The sequence below is a fragment of the Somniosus microcephalus genome, unplaced genomic scaffold (genome assembly GCF_052327205.1).
Source record: "Somniosus microcephalus isolate GS21.2 unplaced genomic scaffold, FLI_Smic_1.0 unresolved_chr1, whole genome shotgun sequence".
In the NCBI taxonomy this organism is placed as follows: Eukaryota; Metazoa; Chordata; class Chondrichthyes; order Squaliformes; family Somniosidae; genus Somniosus; species Somniosus microcephalus.
The window spans coordinates 136,880,957-136,908,417 of record NW_028225179.1 but is presented as its reverse complement, the minus strand read 5'-3'; the positions used below and the strand labels follow the sequence as shown (position 1 = coordinate 136,908,417).

Below are 27,461 nucleotides of genomic sequence, written 5' to 3'. Positions count from 1 at the left end.
CTGAAAGGGTGGTAGAGGCAGGAACCCTCACAACATTCAAGACGCATTTAGATGAGCACTTGAAACGCCATAGCATACAAGGCTACGGACCAAGTGCTGGAAAATGGGATTAGAATAGATAGGGCTTGAAGGCCGGCGCAGACACGATGGGCCGAAGGGCCTTGTTTTGTGCTGTATGACTCTATGGCTCTATGAATACAGACTGGAAACAGACGCCAGGCAGCCAAGTTATTTTATTTCACTTTGTAAGAGCATCTGGACAGTTCTCAAATTTTGTCAGTAACCTCAAGTGTCTCGAGATGCTCCACCAGAAAGGATTAGGCAACAAGGTGATTCTATATAATATATACACATCTTTCAAAAGATACGCGGGCTGAATGTCCTCTATTAGTGTAGTGAGTGATGTGTTGACACAAAATCCTTTGGAGCTATTTTAACACAGTCATTAATCAGTCGTAAATATATATATTTTAAACGAGATTAATGACTGCGTTTAAAACAACTCACAAAAATGTTTTAATGAACAGTGTTAACATATCCTGACAAACGGATATTAAATCCCAAAATGAAGGACACACCTGTTCAAAGTTTTGGTCTTGACCGATTTAAAATGTCCATATTTCGGTTGTGGATTTAAACAGGGAGCAGCTCAGACGCTGCAGGGAAATATAAACTGGCTAGACAGAGAGACACTTGGAAACAAGTCTGGGATTGTTTCAATCTTCGAGAGAGGTTTGTAGTTAGTTCACACCAAGAGGTTTGGGTGTGCTGAAGAGAATGATGGAGGGATGGAGGAAGTGGAGGGAAAGGAGGGGGGAGGGGAGGAAGAGAGGGAGGGGAGGAAGGGGATGGAGGAAGGAAGGGAGGGGCGGGGAGGAAGGGGAGGGGATGGAGGAAGGGAAGGAGGGGGGAAGGGAAGGAGGGGGGAAGGGAAGGAGGGGGGGAAGGGAAGGAGGGGGGAAGGGAAGGAGGGGGGAAGGGAAGGAGGGGGGGAAGGGAGGGAGGAAAGGGAGGGAGGGAGGAAGGAAGGAATGGAGGGAGGAAAGGATGGGGATGGAGGGAGGGGAGTGAAGGAAGGCCAATTAATCTGCCGCTTTTACTTTGTGGTGAAGCGGTTTCACTAACACTCTGACAGAAAGGTAGTGCCAGACCTTGGGGGAGGGGCACCTGGGCGCTCCCACCTGCAGTGATGTCAGGTGATGCAGGATCACCTCCAGTTGGGAATCTCAGGCTACCTGAACAGCGGCAGCATCTCAGGTCTGGCAGATGTCTGGCGTTCTGTACAGGTATCTTACCCGAGCATGCTCATTGTGGTAATAACAACGCCATTTAAAAAAAAAGAACTGCTGAGAACAGAGTTTAACAAACGTGTTTTCAACAAGGCACTGCCCCTTTCAAAAAATCTTAAAACATAATTTGTTTTGCACCCCCTGCCCCGAGTATTCACTAGAATGTAACTACCCTGGCAGGTAGCTGTGAATGAAACCATGACTTACTGTCAGAATCGATATGGATAGGATCCAGTTCTAAAATGTAGGAACGCGTGATGTCATTGCAGCTCAAACAGCTTTACAAAACACAGTGCACAAGTTAGAAGAGATTTGACCTTTCAAAATAGGCTCAAGATTCAGGAAAATAAAACTGGATTACAATGACCTACCGGATTACTGCCCAAATGTGTATCTTTTCCATCTATTGAGACTAACCAACATGACAACAGTGATCAGGCGTATAAGGTTACATGAGAAAGACATGCAGACTAAAGAGTGGCACAACGCCAATACACATGCAAAGGTGGATCTCCCCCCACCCCCCCCAGCCTCCCAGGCCTCGCTCGCTTTGGACGCTGTCCAGTAGCGCACCTTCTATCCATCCTCGCGCTCTCCGACAATCTACGACATCCGGCCAGGTTTCATGGAACCCTGCACACAGAATGGGAGGTGGGGGAGAAGGAAGGAGAGAGAATTATGAGTTTAATCATCGTGACTCTCTTCCGCGAAATGGGCGATCAAAAGCCGTTGGCGTGAGAGAGTTGAACCGTGAGGCCAGACTCAGGCAGGTGAATGAACGCAGTTGGCGCGAGTGTTGAACACAGGTTTTCGAAGACGGTTTTCCTTCCCCGGCCTCAGTGGATTCTTTCATGCTTTTCAGATCAGGAGGACGCTTCATGGTGACATGAGCTGACCACCCAGTCCCAGAGGGAGAAAGGACAGTGTCTGACCCACTGCAACATCCAATCCCAGAGGGAGAAAGGACAGTGCCTGACCCACTGCAACATCCAATCCCAGAGGGAGAAAGGACAGTGTCTGACCCACTGCACCACCCAGTCCCAGAGGGGGAAAGGACAGTGTCTGACCCACCGCACGACCCAGTCCCAGAGGGGGAAAGGACCGTGTCTGACCCACTGCATCACCCAGTCCCAGAGGGGGAAAGGACAGTGTCTGACCCACCGCACGACCCAGTCCCAGAGGGGGAAAGGACAGTGTCTGACCCACTGCACCGCCCAGTCCCAGAGGGGGAAAGGACAGTGTCTGACCCACTGCACCACCCAGTCCCAGAGGGGGAAAGGACAGTGTCTGACCCACTGCACCGCCCAGTCCCTGATGGGGAAAGGACAGTGTCTGACCCACTGCACCACCCAGTCCCAGGGGGGGAAAGGACAGTGTCTGACCCACTGCACCACCCAGTCCCAGAGGGGGAAAGGACAGTGTCTGACCCACTGCACCGCCCAGTCCCTGATGGGGAAAGGACAGTGTCTGACCCACTGCACCACCCAGTCCCAGAGGGGGAAAGGACAGTGTCTGACCCACTGCACCACCCAGTCCCAGAGGGGGAAAGGACAGTGTCTGACCCACTGCACCACCCAGTCCCAGAGGGGGAAAGGACAGTATCTGATCCACTGCACCACCCAGTCCCAGAGGGTGAAAGTACAGTGTCTGACCCTGGGCATGTGTGATCAAGTTCCCGATCTTCCCACCCTGCTCACCTGGATGATGCTGACTCCGGTGAGTCTCTCCATAGTCTCGGGGAGCCTGGTCATGATTTCCAGCACCTCGCTGCTCAGCTTGGCTGCACCCACCTCCCCATTGCCGCTGCTGACCATGGTGATCTTCTTGACCTTGGTGAATGGCTGGCTGATCTCAGCCACTACCTGACAAAATAATAGCAGGTGAAGAGAGTGCGCTTCGGTAAAGGTGCGACATCATCCAAAGATAAAGGGCTCGCAACGCTCGCTGCGCAGATCACATTCGCGACACAAATAGGTTCTTCAGTCGCTGAGGGGTCAGCCGTGGCTCAGTGAATAGCATTCCCGCCTCGGAGTCAGACGGCCGTGGGTTCGAGACCCCACTTCAGAGATCTGAGCACGGGATCCAGGCCCACACTCCTAGCGCAGTACCGAGGGAGTGCTGCACTGTCGGAGGTGCCGTCTTTCAGATGAGACCTTAAACCCAGGCCCCACCTGCCTGCTCAGGCGGGGGAAAAAAGTCAACAGCAACATCGACCGTCCCGTTCACGGAGACTCAGAAAACCCGCCACCAAAGCGCTTCAAATGGCGCCGGCCGTTCTGGGAAACAGCGGCCAATATTCACGCAGCCGGTGTCGACCCAGTGTCCAGACGGACGGAATGGTGGGACGGCCTGCAACATAAAGAGCCGACACCTCGTCACTGAGCCGACAGCAGAGGTCCCCCCCCGGCTCCGACCTCCCTCGCACACAGCGGACGGCGCTCAACCCAATCCGCACAGGGCCTGGGCGAGGCGGCCACCTGCTCCCCCCAGTGGGCGGTGAGGGAACCAACCCCAAATGCGACTGTGGCCGTGAGTCCCAGACCGTGGAACACGTCACATCGACCTGCCCGCTGAGATCCGGCGCAGGAGGCACCTCGTTTCTCCAGTCGGCATCTCAGGAGACCATCGAACGGACGGCCAAACTAGACATCCCGTAACAACAGAAAACACTGGAAAAACTCAGCAGGCCAGGGCTGCATCCGTGGAGAGAGAAACAGAGTTAACGTTTCAGGTCGATGTCAGCTGTCCATCATTCTGCCAGCGCCATTCACACTTCATCTTGAGCCATCCTTTGTTCCCTAACCTGCCCCATCACCACCTCCTCTTGCCTTTAATGTCTCAATCTCTCTATCTCTCCTGCTTTCTATCCTATCACTGACCTTCCCTTTTGTTCTTTCATCCCCTCCCCCTTTTCCCAGCCCCCAACATGCTTTAAAATCTATTCCCTTTCCTGCTTTTTTCCAGTTCTGACGAAGGTTCATCGACCTGAAACATTAACTCTGTTTCGCTCTCCACGGATGTTGCCTGGCCTGCTGAGTTTTTCCAGCGTTTTCTGTTGTTATTTCGGATTTCCAGCATCCGCAGTATTTTGCTATCGTAGACATCCCGTAATAAGCCTTTCCCCTCATACTAAAGTAGTGGTGGTATATATACAGGAAACACTTTTTTTACCAGCACCTAAATAACCGGAAATCTCTCTTACCGGCAAAATTCAGGAGTAAGTTCAGGTAAGTTTTACTTCATATTAGTGGCCGTGTAACCGGGGTTCCTGGATCTGTGGCCGTGTAACCGGGGTTCCTGCACCTGTTGCCATGCAACAGGGACACCTGGATCTGTGGCCGTGTACGGGGCTCTCATACCTTAGTAAGTACACCTCTCTGTAATCCGGACTTTTTGATCAACCGGCACCATGCCGGTCCCGTCGGATAAAAAAGAGTTTCCTGTATGCCCAAGTTTCCCCGGACCAGGGTCTGGGGCTCGGCGCTGGCCCCACACCCACAGTCCGGGATAGCTTGGTGTCGGGAGCACTCACTTCAGGCAGCTTGGCCAGCAGCATGTCCACCATGGCGGCATCCTTGTACTCGTTGAAAGCCTCGGCTTTCTTGACCATTTGCTCGGCCTCGGCCTCGGCCTTGGCGTGAATGGCGAAGGCCTCTGCCTCTCCCTTCACCTACAGAGGAAACAAGAGTGCGGGACACGGATTCAGGAAGCACAAATATCCGCCGTTGCATCACTGACAGACACAGCAGCCGCTCCACCCGCGGGCTTCCCAGAGGGATCGCGGGACCAGCAGGCACGTCGCTCCCGACTTCCTGGCCTGTCGCTCCCGACTTCCTGGCCTGTCTCTGGCTGCGCTCACCATTGCTCGCTTCTCCCGTCTCAAGTTTCTCCCCAAACCCGAACAGTTTCCCGTTCCTCCACAGTTAGGGCCTCACCTCCTCCCAGTCTCCGTCACCTCCTCATAGAGTCAGAGTTATACAGCACAGAAAGAGGCCCTTCGGCCCATCCTGTCCGCGCTAGCCATCAAGCCCTGTCTAATCTAATCCCATTTTCCAGCACTTGGCCCGTAGCCTTGTATGCTATGACATTTCAAGTGCTCATCTAAATGCTTCTTGAATGTTGTGAGGGTTCCTGCCTCTACCACCCTTTCAGGCAGTGAGTTCCAGATTCCAACCATCCTCTCGGTGAAAAAGTTTTTCCTCAAATCCCCTCTAAACCTCCTGCCCCTTACCTTGAAACTATGCCCCCTGGTTATTGACCTCTCTACTAAGGGGAAAAGTTCCTTTCTATCTACCCTATCTATGCCCCTCATAATTTTGTACACCTCAATCAGGTCCCCCCTCAGCCTTCTCTGCTCGAAGGAAAACAACCCCAGCCTGTCCAGTCTCTCTTCATAGCTGAAGCGCTCCAGCCCAGGTAACATCCTGGTGAATCTCCTCTGCACCCTCTCCAATGCAATCACATCCCTCCTATAGTGTGGCGACCAGAACTGCACACAGTATTCCAGCTGTGGCCTAACTAGCGTTTTGTACAGCTCCATCATAACCTCCCTGCTCTTATATTCTATGCCTCGGCTAATGAAGGCAAGTGTCCCATATGCCTTTTTAACCACCTTATCTACCTGTTCTGCTGCCTTCAGGGATCTATGTACATGCACACCAAGGTCCCTCTGATCCTCTGTCCTTCCTAGGGTCCTACCATTCATTGTGTATTCCCTTGCCTTGTTTGTCCTCTCAAAATGCATCACCTCACACTTTTCAGGGTTAAATTCCATTTGCCACTGTTCTGCCCATCTGACCAACCCATCTATATCATCCTGTAGCCTGAGGCTTCCCTCCTCGCTGTTTACCACTCCACCAATTTTTGTGTTATCTGCGAACTTATTGATCATACCTCCTACATTCATATCTAAATCATTAATGTACACTACAAACAGCAAAGGACCCAGCACCGATCCCTGCGGTACACCACTGGACACAGGCTTCCAGTCACAAAAACAACCTTCGACCATCACCCTCTGCTTCCTGCCACTAAGTCAATTTTGGATCCAATGTGCCAAATTGCCCTGGATCCCATGGGCTCTTACCTTCTTGACCAGTCTCCCATGTGGGACTTTATCAAAAGCCTTACTGAAATCCATGTATACCACATCCACTGCACTACCCTCATCCACACATCTAGTCACCCCCTCGAAAAATTCAATCAAATTGGTCAGACATGATCTCCCCCTGACAAAGTCATGCTGACTATCCCAGATTAATCCTTGCCTCTCCAAGTGGAGACTAATTCTGTCCCTCAGAATTTTTTCCAATAATTTCCCTACCACTGATGTTAGGCTCACTGGCCTGTAATTCCCTGGTTTATCCCTACTACCCTTCTTGAACAATGGTACTACATTAGCCTTCCAGCCCTTCCGCTCTTCGCGATCGCTATGCTCCTCCAATTCTGGCCTCTTGCGCATCCCCGATTTCCTTCGACCCACCATTGGCGGCCGTGCCTTCAGCCGCCTGTTTTAGATTTCCACTACCCTGTGTGTGAAAAGGCACTTCCTGATTTCACCTCCAAATGGCCTGGCTTTAATTTTAAGGCTGTGTCCCCTTAATCCTTCTGGATTCTCGCAGCAGAGGACGGAGTTTTCTTTTATACCTACCCTATCAAATCAATATTATTTTAAACACCTCAATTAGAATCAATCATAACCAGCACTCAGGGAATCCATTCGGCCCATCGTGCCTGTGCTGGCTCCTTGAAAGACCGATCCAATTAGTCCCACTCCCCACTGCTCTTTCCCCACATCCTCCGATACTCAAGGGAATACAAGCCTAGTCTATGCAACCTGTCCTCAACAATTTAACCCTTTAAGCCCCGGTATCAGACTGGTGAATCTGTGCAGCACCCCCATCAAGGCCGATATATCCTGCCTGAGGTGCATTGCCCAGAACTGAACACAGTGCTTCAGACAGGGGTCTGACCGGGGGGGTCTGACCAAGGCTCTGCTCGACGCAAGGGCGGACAGTACTCACTCGTATGGACTCGGCCTCTGCCTCTGCCTCCATGATGAGCTTCAACCTAGGAAAAAAAAGAGACAAAACAGAAGGAAGATGAAAGAGGGCCCTTCGAGAGAGACAGACGCGGCAGGTAAAACAGGGCCGAGCACTCTCATTCCACACCCGCAAGTCCCCACTCCAAGGACTCGAGTACAAAAATCCAGGCCGACACGCCCAGTGCAGTACTGAGGGGGTGCTGCACTGTCGGAGGTGCCGTCTTTCGGATGAGACGTTAAACCCAGGCCCCGTCTGCTCTCAGGTGGATGTAAAAGATCCCACGGCCACCATTCTGAAGAGGAGCAGGGGGAGTTATCCCCTGGTGTCCTGGCCTATATTTATCCCACAATCAACATCACTAAAAAAAGAGATTATCTGGTCATTACCATGTTCCTGTTTGGCTGCCGTGTTGCCTACATTACCAGTGACTACACTTCAAAAAGTACTTCACTGGCTGTGAGGCGCTTTGGGAAGTCCTGAGGTGGTGAAAGGCGCTATAGAAAAGCAAGTCTTACTTTTCTTTGTGACTTTCCTCACCTGTGCGGACCAGAGACAGACGTATCATCTTTGACCCTGCGGGTGGGGGAGGAAGTCCCTGACTCACTCACTCATCCACGATCATTCCTGGGCGTCCCTGCATTATGCACCATCCGTGGTCACGGGATTGCTGGGGCTGGGAGGGAGTGGGGGGGAAATAAAAGGGCTCTCTTACTCCAAGTATTCCCTCCGCTTTGGAACTGGCTTCCCCGCCCCCTAGTGACACAGCCATGCACCGTCAGCAGCATCAGGTTAGTCAGGAGGTCCCAGCCACCCACTCCATGACTTCCGCCAGGTACCTGGCCACCCAAATCTTCCCGCTCCCACCATCGCTGCATCTCAAGACTCCCCAACCCCGTTACCGAGGGCAACCGGGCCTCCAGTCTGTGCCAGTCTCCGAGGCCCTTTGATCCCTGTCTGACCTTCCCCACCCACCCTGTGAAGGAATATACTATAGCCTTTTTAGAAAAATACACTCTCTTATGAAAGAATTCTGGCCTTGTTGAAACAGGACAAGTTGTTGACCCTGAATAAATAACCTTATTGAAACAGAAGAGTGGGATGGCTCCGAGGGGCTGACCTTTTGGGAACAAAAACAATAGTCAACCCTGGATAAGTGATATAAATTAAACTTCGTAAAAATGGCACATAAGATAAGGGACACCTGCCTTTCACACAGTGAACCCAGAACACGTGGAAATGCGGCAGATTCTGGAATATTACAAGCTGATGTGGCAGTAAAGAATTGCAGAGGTCAGCAGAAAGATGAATAGTGATAATTAACTTGCATCAGCAGAAACCTTAAAGGAAATACAACTGAAAAAGGGTATAAGTATTGAAGTCTCAAATGAGATAGCGGAGTCACTTTAATCGGGCAAGGCGATTCTCGACTACAGAGGCGGCTCTGTGTTCTTCCACTCTTTGTACTTCGGGGATCAAAGGTATTTTGATATTGATGGATATCCTGTATAGAAAACTTTAAGAACTGTAATACTGTAGCGAAGTTAAGGTTTAAAAGTAAGATCCTCTGTTAAAAATAAGATGGTATTTTTTCTCTTTTTAGAACTGTTAACGTTGCGATTGACTGATTCACCAACTGTAAATTGCATGTCGGTACTTTTAATAAATCTATATATATTTTTTTAATTGCCTCACATAAGTCTTCTGAATCAATAACTCACGAACTCAATCTCTGTACACTCTTTGGTGAAGAGTTACATTTCTGAAGGAGATCTCCGGACCCTCATAATATTCGGGACGTTCCAGTCTAGCTAAACTTATTAAAAGCGCTATCTGGAGGTCGGTAACATTCTTGGGTTGTTCCTTTCCTTTACGGAGAGATAGTCCGGACCTTTAGACCCAGTTAAGCATCTTTAGGATTCGGCTACCTCAAACCTTCGTTGAAAGTGAACATCTGAGAAATACGCCTGATCCGGGATAGCCCCAAAGGGGCTCGGACAAGTAAATATCCTTTCAACCCCTCTTCCCCCGTTCACCACCCCACTCCCCGGCCGCTCGCCTTTACCTGTCAGCTTCGGCCAGCTTCTCCAGCCGGTAGCGTTCGGCCTCGGCGGGCTTCTTGACCTTGGCCTCCAGCTCCTTCTCGCGACGGAGGATCTCCTGCTCCTGGAGCTGGATCTGCTGGGTGCGCTCCACCACCTGCACCTGCATCTTCTCCTCCTCGATCTTCTGCTTGGTCTTGGCAACCTGCGGCACACGGTGTGGGGGAGAAAGTGTTTGCCTCTACCTCCTGTGTCAGCGCTGCCGTCGTCCGTCTCCGCCCAGTGCCTCAGCTCATCTGCTGCTGAAACCCTCATCTGTGCCTTTGTTACCTCCGGACTCGACTATTCCAATGCTCTCCTGGCCGACCCCCCACCTTCTGTAAACTTGAGCTCATCCAAAACTCTGCTGTCCGTGTCCTAACTCGCACCAAGTCCCGTGCACCCAGCACCAACGCTCCCTCTAAACGGCACGGTCCCGCGCAGCCCGAGACCGGCTCTTCCTATGTTAAATTTCACACATGCACAAAACTGTGAATAGGCCACGCACCCAGAAGAGAATAACGGGGAACAGTGTCCATCACCCACCTCCCATGCTCACTGACCTAATTGGCTCCCAGTCCGGCAACGCCTCGATTTAAAAATTCTCATCCTCATGTTCAAATACCTCCGTGGCCTCGCCCCTCCCTATCTCTGTAACCACCTCCAGCCCTACAACCCTCCGAGACCGCTGCGCTCCTCCAATTCTGGCCTCTTGCCCATTCCCCACTTCCTTCACTCCACCATCGCGACCGTGCCTTCAACTGTCTGGGTCCCAAGCCCTGGAATTCCCTCCCAAAGGCTGTTGAACTGCGGAGGGCATCACATCCGAGTCCAAGTCTGTTCTCGCCTGACATTCACCCGCATGTATTTCAGCAGGGATCACTGGATAGTGAACAGGAGCTGGAACCCAAGCCAGTGTCCCACATTCCTCGGGCGCAGGGGTCGCCTTGTAGCCTCACTCAATTGTAGCACCCCCTGCCTGATGGCCTGGCTTAGACCAGCTGACCAAACAGAGACAGGGGATCAAAACTTGGGTCCTTGCTAGTCTGTGCTGTTCAGTGCTACACCTGGCGGTCCCTTTCACTCATCTGGCTGGAGAAGAGGGAGGAACCTGCGTTTCACACCACAGCCTGCAGAGTGCCTGCGTTTCATGCTGTGCAGGAGAATGGCCCTGTCCAGCCGCTCGATTTCAGACCTGCGTCAGGTCTTTCACTCGTCCCTGGACTCTCTGACCTGCAGCTGTTAGGCCAGGCCAGATCAGGTCCGCCCTGACCTCCGACCCCGAACCCCACAAACCTGCAGTTGGTAGGCCAGGTCCGCCCCCGACCCCTGACTCCACTAACCTGCAGCTGGTAGGCCAGTTCCCCCCACGACCCCTGACCCCACAAACCTGCAGTTGGTAGGCCAGGTCGAACCCGACCCCATAAACCTGCAGTTGGTAGGCCAAGTCGAACTCGACCCGACCCCACTAACCTGCAGTTGGTAGGCCAGGCCCACACCGACCCCTGACCCCACTAACCTGCAGTTGGTAGGCCAGTTCCCCCCCGGGACCCCTGGCCCCACTAACCTGCAGTTGGTAGGCCAGGTCCACACCGACCCCTGACCCCACTAACCTGAAGCTGGTAGGCCAGTTCCCCCCCGGGACCCCTGGCCCCACTAACCTGCAGTTGGTAGGCCAGGTCCACACCGACCCCTGACCCCACTAACCTGAAGCTGGTAGGCCAGTTCCCCCCGTGACCCCTGACCCCACTAACCTGCAGTTGGTAGGCCAGGTCCACACCGACCCGACCCCACTAACCTGCAGTTGGTAGGCCAGGTCCGCACCGACCCCTGACCCCACTAACCTGAAGCTGGTAGGCCAGTTCCCCCCGTGACCCCTGACCCCACTAACCTGCAGTTGGTAGGCCAGGTCCGCACCGACCCGACCCCACTAACCTGCAGTTGGTAGGCCAGGTCCGCACCGACCCCTGACCCCACTAACCTGCAGTTGGTAGGCCAGTTCCCCCCACGACCCTGGACCCCACTAACCTGCATTTGGTAGGCCAGGTCTGCACCGACCCCTGACCCCACTAACCTGCAGCTGGTAGGCCAGTTCCCCCCACGACCCCGGACCCCACTAACCTGCAGTTGGTAGGCCAGGTCCGCACCGACCCCTGACCCCACTAACCTGCAGTTGGTAGGCCAGTTCCCCCCGGGACCCCTGACCCCACTAACCTGCGGTTGGTAGGCCAGGTCCGCACCGACCCCTGACCCCACTAACCTGCAGCCGGTAGGCCAGTTCCCCCCACGACCGCTGACCCCATTAACCTGCAGCTGGTCGGGCAGGTCGAACCCGACCCGACTAACCTGCAGTTGGTAGGCCAGGTCCGCACCGACCCCTGACCCCACTAACCTGCAGTTGGTAGGCCAGTTCCCCCGCGACCCCTGAACCCACTAACCTGCAGTTGGTAGGCAAGGTCCGACTGAGCCTTCTTCGTGTTCACCTCCATGTCGTAGACGGCTTTCTTCAGCTCGTAATCGCGCTGCGCTTTGGCAACCTCGATCTCGTTCACGTATTGCGCCGAGACCTTCATCTGCTGGGCCCTGGCTTCCTGTCGGGGGGGGGGGGGGGGGGGGAGGGGGAAAGAGGTGAGTTCGACCCCCGAAAGTTCAAGCAGCGATGACACACAGGGCTCGATACTGGCAAAGTGCGTTACATCCCATGGGTGGCCTTGCAGGGTACTTGCCCAACGGGGCAGCTCCCTCTCCACTGCCTGTAATTCCCCAGCTGCCACCTCACGTCAGATTGGCCGCTTCAGAACAATTGTGGGATCTTGCTGTGTAGAAATTGGCTGCTGCGTTTCCTTGCATTTCAGCCGTGACCACACTTCAAAATGTGGTGTGCTTTGGAACTGCCTGAGGTGGTGAAAGACGTTATATAACATGTAAACCATTTCTTTATTGCAGTTCTAGGGAGGGTCACCGAGGAGCAGGGTTATCCCTCGTCTGTCCTGCTCACTGAAACTGTTACACAATTAGCACACGGCTGGGGTTGGAAATGGGAAATATCACGTGAGGGCAAAAAGGACACCCTAGAGTTTGGGATTAAAGTGCATGGCTAGAGAACAATGAATGAAGCTTTACTCTGCATCTAACCCGTACTGTGCCTGCTCTGGAGTGTTTGACAGGACAGGGTAGAAGTTGTTTTGCTTGGCTTGAGAAGCGTGATTGGAGAGTAGAGAGTGTTTAACTCCACATCTGGCCCATTCTGCATCTGCCTCCATTAGACAGTGTAGATGGTTCCCAGTTCCTTTTCTAACCCGTGCTGTACCTGCCCTGGGCGTGTTGTATGGGACAGTGTAGAGGGAGCTTTACTCTGTATCTGACCCGTGCTGTACCTGCCCTGGGCGTGTTGGATGGGACAGTGAAGAGGGAGCCTTACTTTGTATCTAACCCGTGCTGGACCTGCCCTGGGAGTGTTTGATGGGACAGTGTAGAGGGAGCTTTACTCTGTATCTAACCCGTGCTGTACCTGCCCTGTGAGCGTTTGATGGGACAGTGTAGAGGGAGCTTTACTCTGTATCTAACCCGTGCTGTACCTGCCCTGGGCGTGTTTGATGGGACAGTGTAGAGGGAGCTTTACTTTGTATCTAACCCGTGCTGTACCTGGCCTGGGAGTGTTTGATGGGACAGTGTAGAGGGAGCTTTACTCTGTATCTAATCCGTGCTGTACCTGCCCTGGGAGTGTTTGATGGGACAGTGTAGAGGGAGCTTTACTCTGTATCTAACCCGTGCTGTACCTGCCCTGGGAGTGTATGATGGGGCAGTGTAGAGGGAGCTTTACTCTGTATCTAACCCGTGTTGTACCTGCCCTGGGAGTGTTTGATGGGACAGTGTAGCTTTACTCTGTATTTCACCCGTGCTGTAGTTGTCGTGGGAGGGCTCAGCTCCGACACTAAATTCTCAGCTTCAAAGGGCACAAAACGTACCAAAATAGTTGAACAGAAATACTGCTGATAACGGGCATCGTTGAATCGCATCCGACCAACAACTGTACAGGGCAAACCCACAGTCAAGACCCCGCCCTCACCCCACTCCCCTTCCAAAGTCAGCCAAACCAGATACCTTGATGCCAGAGTCCCGTTTGGCCTCGGCCTCTCCGATCCGGGCATCCCGCTGCACCTGCGATGTGCGGGATTTCCCCAGCGAGTGCAGGTAACCCTGTGGAGACAAGGAACGTCATCAGAACTGCAAACCCGTCACCGTGGGAACAAAAAGACAATGGGGGCAGGGTGGGGGGTGCAGCGTGCTCGAGGTGTAATACACAACGTCAGGCGAAGGTCAGCGACACGGGGAGGGGGGTGCAATCCCAGCGCACAACTAAAACAAGCTGTCAGTGTTGCTACAGGGTGTCACAGTGAATATACACTGGAGTGTGTTAATGGCGAGGGGCGTCAGTGAATATACACTGGAGAGTGTGTTAATGGCGAGGGGTGTCACAGTGAATATACACTGGAGGGCGTGTTAATGGCGAGGGGTATCACAGTGAATATACACTGGAGATTGTGTTAATGGCGAAGGGTGTCACAGTGAATATACACTGGAGTGTAAATGGCAAGGGGTGTCACAGTGAATATACGCAGGAGAGTGTGTTAATGGCGAGGGGTGTCACACTGAATATACACTGGAGAATGTGTAAATGGCGAGGGGTGTCACAGTGAATATACACTGGAGAATGTGTTAATGGCAAGGGGTGTAACAGTGAATATAAACTGGAGAGTGTGTTTATGGCGAGGGGTGTCACAGTGAATATACCCTGGAGTGTGTTAATGGCGAGGGGTGTCACAATGAATATACACTGGAGAGTGTGTTAATGGCGAGGGGTGTCACAGTGAATATACGCTGGAGAGTGTGTTAATGGCGAGGGGTGTCACCTTGAATATACACTGGAGGGTGTGTTAGTGGCGAGGGGTGTCACAGTGAATATACACTGGAGAGTGTGTAAATGGCGAGGGGTGTCACAATGAATATACCGTACACTGGATGGTGTGTTAATGGCGAGTGGTGTCACAGTGAATACACACTGGAGTGTGTTAATGGCGAGGGGTGTCACACTGAATATACACTGGAGAGTGTGTTAATGGCGAGGGGTGTCACAGTGAATATACACTGCAGAGTGTGTTAATGGCGAGGGGTTTCAGTGAATATACACTGGAGGGTGTGTTACTGGCGAGGCGTGTGACAGTGAATATACATTGGAGAGGGTGTTAATGGCGAGGGGTGCCACACTGAATATACACTGGAGAGCGTGTTAATGGCGAGGGGTGTCAGTGAATATACACTGGAGGCTGTGTTGATGGCAAGGGGTGTCACAGTGAATATACCCTGGAGTGTGTTAATGGCGAGGGGTGTCACAGTGAATATACACTGGCGAGTGTGTTAATGGCGAGGGGTGTCACAGTGAATATACACTGGAGAGTGTGTTAATGGCGAGGGGTGTCAGTGAATATACACTGGAGAGTGTGTTAATGGCGAGGGGTGTCACAGTGAATATACACTGGAGTGTAAATGGGAAGGGATGTCACCGTGAATATACGTTGGAGAGTGTGTTAATGGCGAGGGGTGTCACAGTGAATATACACTGGAGGGTGCGTTAATGGCGAGGGGTGTCACAGTGAAGAATGTGTTAATGGCAAGGGGTGTCAGTGAATATACACTGGAGAGTGTGTTAATGGCGAGGGGTGTCACACTGAATATACACTGGAGAATGTGTTAATGGCGAGGGGTGTCACAGTGAATATACACTGGAGAATGTGTTAATGGCAAGAGGTGTAACAGTGAATATAAACTGGAGAGTGTGTTTATGGCGAGGGGTGTCACAGTGAATATACATTGGAGAGTGTTAATGGCGAGGGGTGTCACAGTGAATATACACTGGAGGGTGCGTTAATGGCGAGGGGTGTCACAGTGAATATACATTGGAGAGTGTGGTAATGGCGAGGGGTGTCACAGTGAATATACACTGGAGATTGTGTTAATGGCGAGGGGCGTCAGTGAATATACACTGGAGAGTGTGTTAATGGCTAGGGGTGTCACAGTGAATATACACTGGAGAGTGTGTTAATGGCAAGGGGCGTCAGTGAATATACACTGGAGAGTGTGTTAATGGCGAGGGGCGTCAGTGAATATACACTGGAGAGTGTGTTAATGGCGAGGGGTGTCACAGTGAATATACACTGGAGGGCGTGTTAATGGCGAGGGGTATCACAGTGAATATACACTGGAGATTGTGTTAATGGCGAAGGGTGTCACAGTGAATATACGCTGGAGTGTAAATGGCAAGGGGTGTCACAGTGAATATACGCGAGTGTAAATGGCAAGGGGTGTCACAGTGAATATACGCTGGAGAGTGTGTTAATGGCGAGTGGTGTCACAGTGAATATACACTGGAGTGTAAATGGCGAGGAGTGTCACAGTGAAGAATGTGTTAATGGCAAGGGGTGTCAGTGAATATACACTGGAGAGTGTGTTAATGGCGAGGGGTGTCACAATGAATATACACTGGAGAGTGTGTTAATGGCGAGGGGTGTCACAGTGAATATACGCTGGAGAGTGTGTTAATGGCGAGGGGTGTCACCTTGAATATACACTGGAGGGTGTGTTAGTGGCGAGGGGTGTCACAGTGAATATACACTGGAGAGTGTGTAAATGGCGAGGGGTGTCACAATGAATATACCGTACACTGGATGGTGTGTTAATGGCGAGTGGTGTCACAGTGAATACACACTGGAGTGTGTTAATGGCGAGGGGTGTCACACTGAATATACACTGGAGAGTGTGTTAATGGCGAGGGGTGTCACCGTGAATATACACTGGAGAGTGTGTTAATGGCGAGGGGTGTCACAGTGAATATACACTGGAGAGTGTGTTAATGGAGAGGGGTGTCACAGTGAATATACACTGGAGAGTGTGTTAATGGCGAGTGGTGTCACAATGAATATACCGTACACTGGAGGGTGCGTTAATGGCGAGGGGTGCCACGGTGAATATACACTGGAGTGTTAATGGCAAGGGGTGTCACACTGAATATACACTGGAGAGTGTGTTAATGGCGAGGGGTGTCACAGTGACGAAACCCTGGAGGGTGTGTTAATGGGGAGGGGTGTCACAGTGAATATACACTGGAGAGTGTGTTAATGGTGAGGGGTGCCACAGTGAATATACACTGGAGAGTGTGTTAATAGCGAGGGGTGTGTAACAGTGAATATACATTGGAGAGGGTGTTAATGGCGAGGGGTGCCACACTGAATATACACTGGCGAGTGTGTTAATGGCGAGGGGTGTCACAGTGAATATACACTGGAGTGTTAATGGCGAGGGGTGTCACAGTGAATATACACTGGAGAGCGTGTTAATGGCGAGGGGTGTCAGTGAATATACACTGGAGAGTGTGTTAATGGCGAGGGGTGTCACAGTGAATATACACTGGAGTGTTAATGGCGAGGGGTGTCACAGTGAATATACACTGGAGGGTGCGTTAATGGCGAGGGGTGTCACAGTGAAGAATGTGTTAATGGCAAGGGGTGTCAGTGAATATACACTGGAGAGTGTGTTAATGGCGAGGGGTGTCACACTGAATATACACTGGAGAATGTGTTAATGGCGAGGGGTGTCACAGTGAATATACACTGGAGAATGTGTTAATGGCAAGGGGTGTAACAGTGAATATAAACTGGAGAGTGTGTTTATGGCGAGGGGTGTCACAGTGAATATACCCTGGAGTGTGTTAATGGCGAGGGGTGTCACAATGAATATACACTGGAGAGTGTGTTAATGGCGAGGGGTGTCACAGTGAATATACGCTGGAGAGTGTGTTAATGGCGAGGGGTGTCACCTTGAATATACACTGGAGGGTGTGTTAGTGGCGAGGGGTGTCACAGTGAATATACACTGGAGAGTGTGTAAATGGCGAGGGGTGTCACAATGAATATACCGTACACTGGATGGTGTGTTAATGGCGAGTGGTGTCACAGTGAATACACACTGGAGTGTGTTAATGGCGAGGGGTGTCACACTGAATATACACTGGAGAGTGTGTTAATGGCGAGGGGTGTCACCGTGAATATACACTGGAGAGTGTGTTAATGGCGAGGGGTGTCACAGTGAATATACACTGGAGAGTGTGTTAATGGCGAGGGGTGTCACAGTGAATATACACTGGAGAGTGTGTTAATGGCGAGTGGTGTCACAATGAATATACCGTACACTGGAGGGTGCGTTAATGGCGAGGGGTGTCACAGTAAATATACGCTGGAGAGTGTGTTAATGGCGAGGGGTGTCACAGTGAATATACACTGGAGAGTGTGTTAATGGCGAGGGGTGTCACCTTGAATATACACTGGAGGGTGTGTTAATGGCGAGGGGTGTCACAGTGAATATACACTGGAGAGTGTGTAAATGGCGAGGGGTGTCACAATGAATATACCGTACACTGGAGGGTGTGTTAATGGCGAGTGGTGTCACAGTGAATACACACTGGAGTGTGTTAATGGCGAGGGGTGTCACAGTGAACATACACTGCAGAGTGTGTAAATGGCGAGGGGTGTCACAGTGAATATACACTGGAGAGTGTGTTAAAGGCGAGTGGTGTCACAATGAATATACCGTACACTGGAGGGTGCGTTAATGGCGAGGGGTGTCACACTGAATATACACTGGAGGGTGTGTTAATGGCGAGGCGTGTGACAGTGAATATACATTGGAGAGTGTGTTAATGGTGAGGGGTGTCACAGTGAATATACCCTGGAGTGTGTTAATGGCGAGGGGTGTCACACTGAATATACACTGGAGAGTGTGTTAATGGCGAGGGGTGTCACACTGAATATACACTGGAGAGTGTGTTAATGGCGAGGGGTGTCACACTGAATATGCACTGGAGAGTGTGTTAATGGCGAGGGGTGTCACCGTGAATATACACTGGAGAGTGTGTTAATGGCGAGGGGTGTCACAGTGAATATACACTGGAGAGTGTGTTAATGGCGAGGGGTGTCACAGTGAATATACACTGGAGAGTGTGTTAATGGCGAGGGGTGTCACAGTGAATATACACTGGAGAGTGTGTTAATGGCGAGGGGTGTCACAGTGAATATACACCGGAGGGTGTGTTAATGGCGAGGGGTGTCACAGTGACGAAACCCTGGAGGGTGTGTTAATGGGGAGGGGTGTCACAGTGAATATACACTGGAGAGTGTGTTAATGGTGAGGGGTGTCACAGTGAATATACACTGGAGAGTGTGTTAATAGCGAGGGGTGTGTAACAGTGAATATACACTGGAGAGTGTGTTAATGGCGAGGGGTGCCACGGTGAATATACACTGGAGACTGGAGAGTGTGTTCATGACGAGGGGTGTCACAGTGAATATACACTGGAGAGTGTGTTAATGGCGAGGGGTGCCACGGTGAATATACACTGGAGACTGGAGAGTGTGTTCATGACGAGGGGTGTCACAGTGAATATACACTGGAGAGTGTGGTAATGGCGATGGAAGTCACAGTGAATATACACTGGAGAATGTGTTAATGGCGAGGGGTGTCACAGTGAATATACACTGGAGGGTGTGTTAATGGCGAGGGGTGTCACAGTGAATATACACTGGAGGGTGTGTTAATGGCGAGGGGTTTCAGTGAAGATACACTGGAGGGTGTGTTAATGGCGAGTGGTGCCACAATGAATATACCGTACACTGGAGGGTACGTTAATGCGAGGGGTGTCACACTGAATATACACTGGAGAGTGTGGTAATGGTGAGGGGTTTCAGTGAATATACACTGGAGGGTGTGTTAATGGCGAGGCGTGTGACAGTGAATATACATTGGAGAGTGTGTTAATGGTGAGGGGCGTCACAGTGAATATACCCTGGAGTGTGTTAATGGCGAGGGGTGTCACACTGAATATACACTGGAGAGTGTGTTAATGGCGAGGGGTGTCACACTGAATATACACTGGAGAGTGTGTTAATGGCGAGGGGTGTCACACTGAATATACACTGGAGAGTGTGTTAATGGCGAGGGGTGTCACCGTGAATATACACTGGAGAGTGTGTTAATGGCGAGGGGTGTCACAGTGAATATACACTGGAGAGTGTGTTAATGGCGAGGGGTGTCACAGTGAATATACACTGGAAAGTGAGTTAATGGCAAGGGGTGTCAGAGTGAATATACACCGGAGGGTGTGTTAATGGCGAGTGGTGTCACAGTGACGAAACCCTGGAGGGTGTGTTAATGGGGAGGGGTGTCACAGTGAATATACACTGGAGAGTGTGTTAATGGTGAGGGGTGTCACAGTGAATATACACTGGAGAGTGTGTTAATAGCGAGGGGTGTGTAACAGTGAATATACACTGGAGAGTGTGTTAATGGCGAGGGGTGCCACGGTGAATATACACTGGAGACTGGAGAGTGTGTTCATGACGAGGGGTGTCACAGTGAATATACACTGGAGAGTGTGGTAATGGCGATGGGAGTCACAGTGAATATACACTGGAGAATGTGTTAATGGCGAGGGGTGTCACAGTGAATATACACTGGAGGGTGTGTTAATGGCGAGGGGTGTCACAGTGAATATACACTGGAGGGTGTGTTAATGGCGAGGGGTTTCAGTGAAGATACACTGGAGGGTGTGTTAATGGCGAGGCGTGTGACAGTGAATATACATTAGAGAGTGTGTTAATGGCGAGGGGTGTCACAGTGAATTTACCCTGGAGTGTGTTAATGGCGAGGGGTGTCACACTGAATCTGCACTGGAGGGTGTGTTAATGGCGAGGGGTGTCACCGTGAATATACACTGGAGAGTGTGTTAATGGCGAGGGTTGTCACAGTGAATATACACTGGAGAGTGTGTGTTAATGGCGAGGGGTGTCAGTGAATATACACTGGAGAGTGTGTTAATGGCGAGGGGTGTCACAGTGAATATACACTGGAGAGTGTGTTAATGGCGAGGGGTGTCACAGTGAATATACACTGGAGAGTGTGTTAATGGCGAGGGCTGTCACAGTGAATATACACTGGAGAGTGTGTTAATGGCGAGGGGTGGCACAGTGAATATAGTCTGGAGGGTGTGTTAATGGCGAGTGGTGTCACAGTGAATATACACTGGAGGGTGTGTTAATGGCGAGGGGTGTCACAGTGAATATAGACTGGAGGGTATGTTAATGGCGAGTGGTGTCACAGTGAATATACACTGGAGAGTGTGTTAATGGCGAGGGGTGTCAGTGAATATACACTGGAGAGTGTGTTAATGGCGAGGAGTGTCTCAGTGAATATAGACTGGAGGGTGTGTTAATGGCGAGTGGTGTCAGTGAATATACACTGGAGGGTGTATTAATGGCGAGGGGCGTCAGTGAATATACACTGGAAGGTGTGTTAATGGCGAGGGGTGTCACAGTGAATATACACTGGAGTGAGTGTTAATGGCGAGGGGTGTCACAGTGAATATACACTGGAGAGTGTGTTAATGTCGAGGGGTGTCACAGTGAATATACACTGGAGAGTGTGTTAATGGCGAGGGGTGTCACAGTGAATATACACTGGAGTGTGTGTTAATGGCGAGGGGTGTCACAGTGAATATACACTGGAGAGTGTGTTAATGTCGAGGGGTGTCACAGTGAATATACACTGGAGAGTGTGTTAATGGCGAGGGGTGTCACAGTGAATATACACTGGAGTGTGTGTTAATGGCGAGGGGTGTCACAGTGAATATACACTGGAGAGTGTGTTAATGGCGAGGGGTGTCACAGTGAATATACACTGGAGGGTGTGTTAATGTCGAGGGGTGTCACAGTGAATATACACTGGAGTGTGTGTTAATGGCGAGGGGTGTCACAGTGAATATACACTGGAGAGTGTGTTAATGGGGAGGGGTGTCAATGAATATACACTGGAGAGTGTGTTAATGGCGAGGGCTGTCACAGTGAAAATACACTGGAGAGTGTGTTAATGGTGACAGGCGTCACAGTGAATATACACTGGAGTGTGTGTTAATAGCGAGGGGTGTGTAACAGTGAATATACACTGGAGAGCGTGTGTTAATGGCGATGGGAGTCACAGTGAATATACACTGGAGAGTGTGTTAATGGCGAGGGGTGTCACACTGAATATACACTGGAGAATGTGTTAATGGCGAGGGGTGTCACACTGAATATACACTGGAGAATGTGTTAATGGCGAGGGGTGTCACACTGAATATACACTGGAGAGTGTGTTAATGGCGAGGGGTGTCAGTGAATATACACTGGAGAGTGTGTTAATGGCGAGGGGTGTCACAGTGAATATGCAATGGAGAGTGTGTTGATGGCGAGGGGTGTCACAGTGAATATACACTGGAGAGTGTGTTAATGGCGAGGGGCGTCAGTGAATATACACTGGAGAGTGTGTTAATGGCGAGGGGTGTCACAGTGAATATACACTGGAGGGCGTGTTAATGGCGAGGGGTATCACAGTGAATATACACTGGAGATTGTGTTAATGGCGAAGGGTGTCACAGTGAATATACGCTGGAGTGTAAATGGCAAGGGGTGTCACAGTGAATATACGCGAGTGTAAATGGCAAGGGGTGTCACAGTGAATATACACTGGAGAGTGTGTTAATGGCGAGGAGTGTCACAGTGAAGAATGTGTTAATGGCAAGGGGTGTCAGTGAATATACACTGGAGAGTGTGTTAATGGCGAGGGGTGTCACACTGAATATACACTGGAGAATGTGTTAATGGCGAGGGGTGTCACAGTGAATATACACTGGAGAATGTGTTAATGGCAAGGGGTGTAACAGTGAATATAAACTGGAGAGTGTGTTTATGGCGAGGGGTGTCACAGTGAATATACCCTGGAGTGTGTTAATGGCGAGGGGTGTCACAATGAATATACACTGGAGAGTGTGTTAATGGCGAGGGGTGTCACAGTGAATATACGCTGGAGAGTGTGTTAATGGCGAGGGGTGTCACCTTGAATATACACTGGAGGGTGTGTTAGTGGCGAGGGGTGTCACAGTGAATATACACTGGAGAGTGTGTAAATGGCGAGGGGTGTCACAATGAATATACCGTACACTGGATGGTGTGTTAATGGCGAGTGGTGTCACAGTGAATACACACTGGAGTGTGTTAATGGCGAGGGGTGTCACACTGAATATACACTGGAGAGTGTGTTAATGGCGAGGGGTGTCACCGTGAATATACACTGGAGAGTGTGTTAATGGCGAGGGGTGTCACAGTGAATATACACTGGAGAGTGTGTTAATGGCGAGGGGTGTCACAGTGAATATACACTGGAGAGTGTGTTAATGGCGAGTGGTGTCACAATGAATATACCGTACACTGGAGGGTGCGTTAATGGCGAGGGGTGTCACAGTAAATATACGCTGGAGAGTGTGTTAATGGCGAGGGGTGTCACAGTGAATATACACTGGAGAGTGTGTTAATGGCGAGGGGTGTCACCTTGAATATACACTGGAGGGTGTGTTAATGGCGAGGGGTGTCACAGTGAATATACACTGGAGAGTGTGTAAATGGCGAGGGGTGTCACAATGAATATACCGTACACTGGAGGGTGTGTTAATGGCGAGTGGTGTCACAGTGAATACACACTGGAGTGTGTTAATGGCGAGGGGTGTCACAGTGAACATACACTGCAGAGTGTGTAAATGGCGAGGGGTGTCACAGTGAATATACACTGGAGAGTGTGTTAAAGGCGAGTGGTGTCACAATGAATATACCGTACACTGGAGGGTGCGTTAATGGCGAGGGGTGTCACACTGAATATACACTGGAGGGTGTGTTAATGGCGAGGCGTGTGACAGTGAATATACACTGGAGAGTGTGTTAATGGCGAGGGGTGTCACACTGAATATACACTGGAGAGTGTGTTAATGGCGAGGGGTGTCACACTGAATATGCACTGGAGAGTGTTAATGGCGAGGGGTGTCACACTGAATATACACTGGAGAGTGTGTTAATGGCGAGGGGTGTCACACTGAATATACACTGGAGAGTGTGTTAATGGCGAGGGGTGTCACACTGAATATGCACTGGAGAGTGTGTTAATGGCGAGGGGTGTCACCGTGAATATACACTGGAGAGTGTGTTAATGGCGAGGGGTGTCACAGTGAATATACACTGGAGAGTGTGTTAATGGCGAGGGGTGTCACAGTGAATATACACTGGAGAGTGTGTTAATGGCGAGGGGTGTCACAGTGAATATACACTGGAGAGTGTGTTAATGGCGAGGGGTGTCACAGTGAATATACACCGGAGGGTGTGTTAATGGCGAGGGGTGTCACAGTGACGAAACCCTGGAGGGTGTGTTAATGGGGAGGGGTGTCACAGTGAATATACACTGGAGAGTGTGTTAATGGTGAGGGGTGTCACAGTGAATATACACTGGAGAGTGTGTTAATAGCGAGGGGTGTGTAACAGTGAATATACACTGGAGAGTGTGTTAATGGCGAGGGGTGCCACGGTGAATATACACTGGAGACTGGAGAGTGTGTTCATGACGAGGGGTGTCACAGTGAATATACACTGGAGAGTGTGTTAATGGCGAGGGGTGCCACGGTGAATATACACTGGAGACTGGAGAGTGTGTTCATGACGAGGGGTGTCACAGTGAATATACACTGGAGAGTGTGGTAATGGCGATGGAAGTCACAGTGAATATACACTGGAGAATGTGTTAATGGCGAGGGGTGTCACAGTGAATATACACTGGAGGGTGTGTTAATGGCGAGGGGTGTCACAGTGAATATACACTGGAGGGTGTGTTAATGGCGAGGGGTTTCAGTGAAGATACACTGGAGGGTGTGTTAATGGCGAGTGGTGCCACAATGAATATACCGTACACTGGAGGGTACGTTAATGCGAGGGGTGTCACACTGAATATACACTGGAGAGTGTGGTAATGGTGAGGGGTTTCAGTGAATATACACTGGAGGGTGTGTTAATAGCGAGGCGTGTGACAGTGAATATACATTGGAGAGTGTGTTAATGGTGAGGGGCGTCACAGTGAATATACCCTGGAGTGTGTTAATGGCGAGGGGTGTCACACTGAATATACACTGGAGAGTGTGTTAATGGCGAGGGGTGTCACACTGAATATACACTGGAGAGTGTGTTAATGGCGAGGGGTGTCACACTGAATATACACTGGAGAGTGTGTTAATGGCGAGGGGTGTCACCGTGAATATACACTGGAGAGTGTGTTAATGGCGAGGGGTGTCACAGTGAATATACACTGGAGAGTGTGTTAATGGCGAGGGGTGTCACAGTGAATATACACTGGAAAGTGAGTTAATGGCAAGGGGTGTCAGAGTGAATATACACCGGAGGGTGTGTTAATGGCGAGTGGTGTCACAGTGACGAAACCCTGGAGGGTGTGTTAATGGGGAGGGGTGTCACAGTGAATATACACTGGAGAGTGTGTTAATGGTGAGGGGTGTCACAGTGAATATACACTGGAGAGTGTGTTAATAGCGAGGGGTGTGTAACAGTGAATATACACTGGAGAGTGTGTTAATGGCGAGGGGTGCCACGGTGAATATACACTGGAGACTGGAGAGTGTGTTCATGACGAGGGGTGTCACAGTGAATATACACTGGAGAGTGTGGTAATGGCGATGGGAGTCACAGTGAATATACACTGGAGAATGTGTTAATGGCGAGGGGTGTCACAGTGAATATACACTGGAGGGTGTGTTAATGGCGAGGGGTGTCACAGTGAATATACACTGGAGGGTGTGTTAATGGCGAGGGGTTTCAGTGAAGATACACTGGAGGGTGTGTTAATGGCGAGGCGTGTGACAGTGAATATACATTAGAGAGTGTGTTAATGGCGAGGGGTGTCACAGTGAATTTACCCTGGAGTGTGTTAATGGCGAGGGGTGTCACACTGAATCTGCACTGGAGGGTGTGTTAATGGCGAGGGGTGTCACCGTGAATATACACTGGAGAGTGTGTTAATGGCGAGGGTTGTCACAGTGAATATACACTGGAGAGTGTGTGTTAATGGCGAGGGGTGTCAGTGAATATACACTGGAGAGTGTGTTAATGGCGAGGGGTGTCACAGTGAATATACACTGGAGAGTGTGTTAATGGCGAGGGGTGTCACAGTGAATATACACTGGAGAGTGTGTTAATGGCGAGGGCTGTCACAGTGAATATACACTGGAGAGTGTGTTAATGGCGAGGGGTGGCACAGTGAATATAGTCTGGAGAGTGTGTTAATGGCGAGGGGTGTCAGTGAATATACACTGGAGAGTGTGTTAATGGCGAGGAGTGTCTCAGTGAATATAGACTGGAGGGTGTGTTAATGGCGAGTGGTGTCAGTGAATATACACTGGAGGGTGTATTAATGGCGAGGGGCGTCAGTGAATATACACTGGAAGGTGTGTTAATGGCGAGGGGTGTCACAGTGAATATACACTGGAGTGTGTGTTAATGGCGAGGGGTGTCACAGTGAATATACACTGGAGAGTGTGTTAATGTCGAGGGGTGTCACAGTGAATATACACTGGAGAGTGTGTTAATGGCGAGGGGTGTCACAGTGAATATACACTGGAGTGTGTGTTAATGGCGAGGGGTGTCACAGTGAATATACACTGGAGAGTGTGTTAATGTCGAGGGGTGTCACAGTGAATATACACTGGAGAGTGTGTTAATGGCGAGGGGTGTCACAGTGAATATACACTGGAGTGTGTGTTAATGGCGAGGGGTGTCACAGTGAATATACACTGGAGAGTGTGTTAATGGCGAGGGGTGTCACAGTGAATATACACTGGAGGATGTGTTAATGTCGAGGGGTGTCACAGTGAATATACACTGGAGTGTGTGTTAATGGCGAGGGGTGTCACAGTGAATATACACTGGAGAGTGTGTTAATGGGGAGGGGTGTCAATGAATATACACTGGAGAGTGTGTTAATGGCGAGGGCTGTCACAGTGAAAATACACTGGAGAGTGTGTTAATGGTGACGGGCGTCACAGTGAATATACACTGGAGTGTGTGTTAATAGCGAGGGGTGTGTAACAGTGAATATACACTGGAGAGCGTGTGTTAATGGCGATGGGAGTCACAGTGAATATACACTGGAGAGTGTGTTAATGGCGAGGGGTGTCACACTGAATATACACTGGAGAATGTGTTAATGGCGAGGGGTGTCACACTGAATATACACTGGAGAATGTGTTAATGGCGAGGGGTGTCACACTGAATATACACTGGAGAGTGTGTTAATGGCGAGGGGTGTCAGTGAATATACACTGGAGAGTGTGTTAATGGCGAGGGGTGTCACAGTGAATATGCAATGGAGAGTGTGTTGATGGCGAGGGGTGTCACAGTGAATATACACCGGAGAGTGTGATAATGGCGAGGGGTGTTACACTGAATATACACTGGAGAGTGTGTAAATGGCGAGGGGTTTCACAGTGAATATACACTGGAGGGTGTGTTAATGGCGAGGGGTGTCACAGTGAATTATCACTGGAGTGTTAATGGCGAGGGGTGTCAGTGAATATACACTGGAGAGTGTGTTAATGGCGAGGGGTGTCAGTGAATATACACTGGAGAGTGTGTTAATGGCGAGGGGTGACAGTGAATATACACTGGATTGTGTGTTAATGGTGAGGGTTGTCACAGTGAATATACAGTGGAGAGTGTGTTAATAGCGAGGGGTGTGTAACAGTGAATATACACTGGAGAGTGTGTGTTAATGGCGAGGGGTGTCACAGTGAATATACACTGGAGAGTGTGTTAATGGCGAGGGGTGTCACAGTGAATATACACTGGAGAGTGTGTTAATGGCGAGGGGTGTCACAGTGAATATACACTGGAGGGTGTGTTAATGGGGAGGGGTGTCACAGTGAATATACACTGGAGAGTGTGTTAATGGTGAGGGGTGTCACAGTGAATATACACTGGAGAGTGTGTTAATGGCGAGTGGTGTCACAGTGAATATACACTGACCGGTGTGTTAATGGCGAGGGGCGTCACAGTGAATATACACTGGAGAGTGTTAATGGCGAGGGG

The 27,461-nt window shown here is 50.5% G+C and overlaps 1 protein-coding gene across 2 annotated transcripts in view; it reads right to left on the bottom strand.

Annotated features, from left to right (window-relative positions):
* Nucleotides 1-215: 215 nt before the first annotated feature.
* Nucleotides 216-27,461, bottom strand: part of LOC147095978 (flotillin-1-like) — a 73,263-nt gene continuing 46,017 nt past the window's right edge. For both annotated transcript variants that reach the window (XM_085974937.1, XM_085974938.1), the window contains exons 7-13: nucleotides 13,516-13,611; nucleotides 11,850-12,002; nucleotides 9,396-9,577; nucleotides 7,313-7,358; nucleotides 4,822-4,959; nucleotides 2,987-3,151; nucleotides 216-1,922 (exon numbers count right to left, since the gene is read on the bottom strand). In XM_085974937.1, the coding sequence (XP_085831063.1) occupies nucleotides 1,893-1,922; nucleotides 2,987-3,151; nucleotides 4,822-4,959; nucleotides 7,313-7,358; nucleotides 9,396-9,577; nucleotides 11,850-12,002; nucleotides 13,516-13,611 (810 nt within the window). In that variant the 3' untranslated portion in view covers nucleotides 216-1,892. The remainder of the gene's footprint in view (nucleotides 1,923-2,986; nucleotides 3,152-4,821; nucleotides 4,960-7,312; nucleotides 7,359-9,395; nucleotides 9,578-11,849; nucleotides 12,003-13,515; nucleotides 13,612-27,461) is intronic.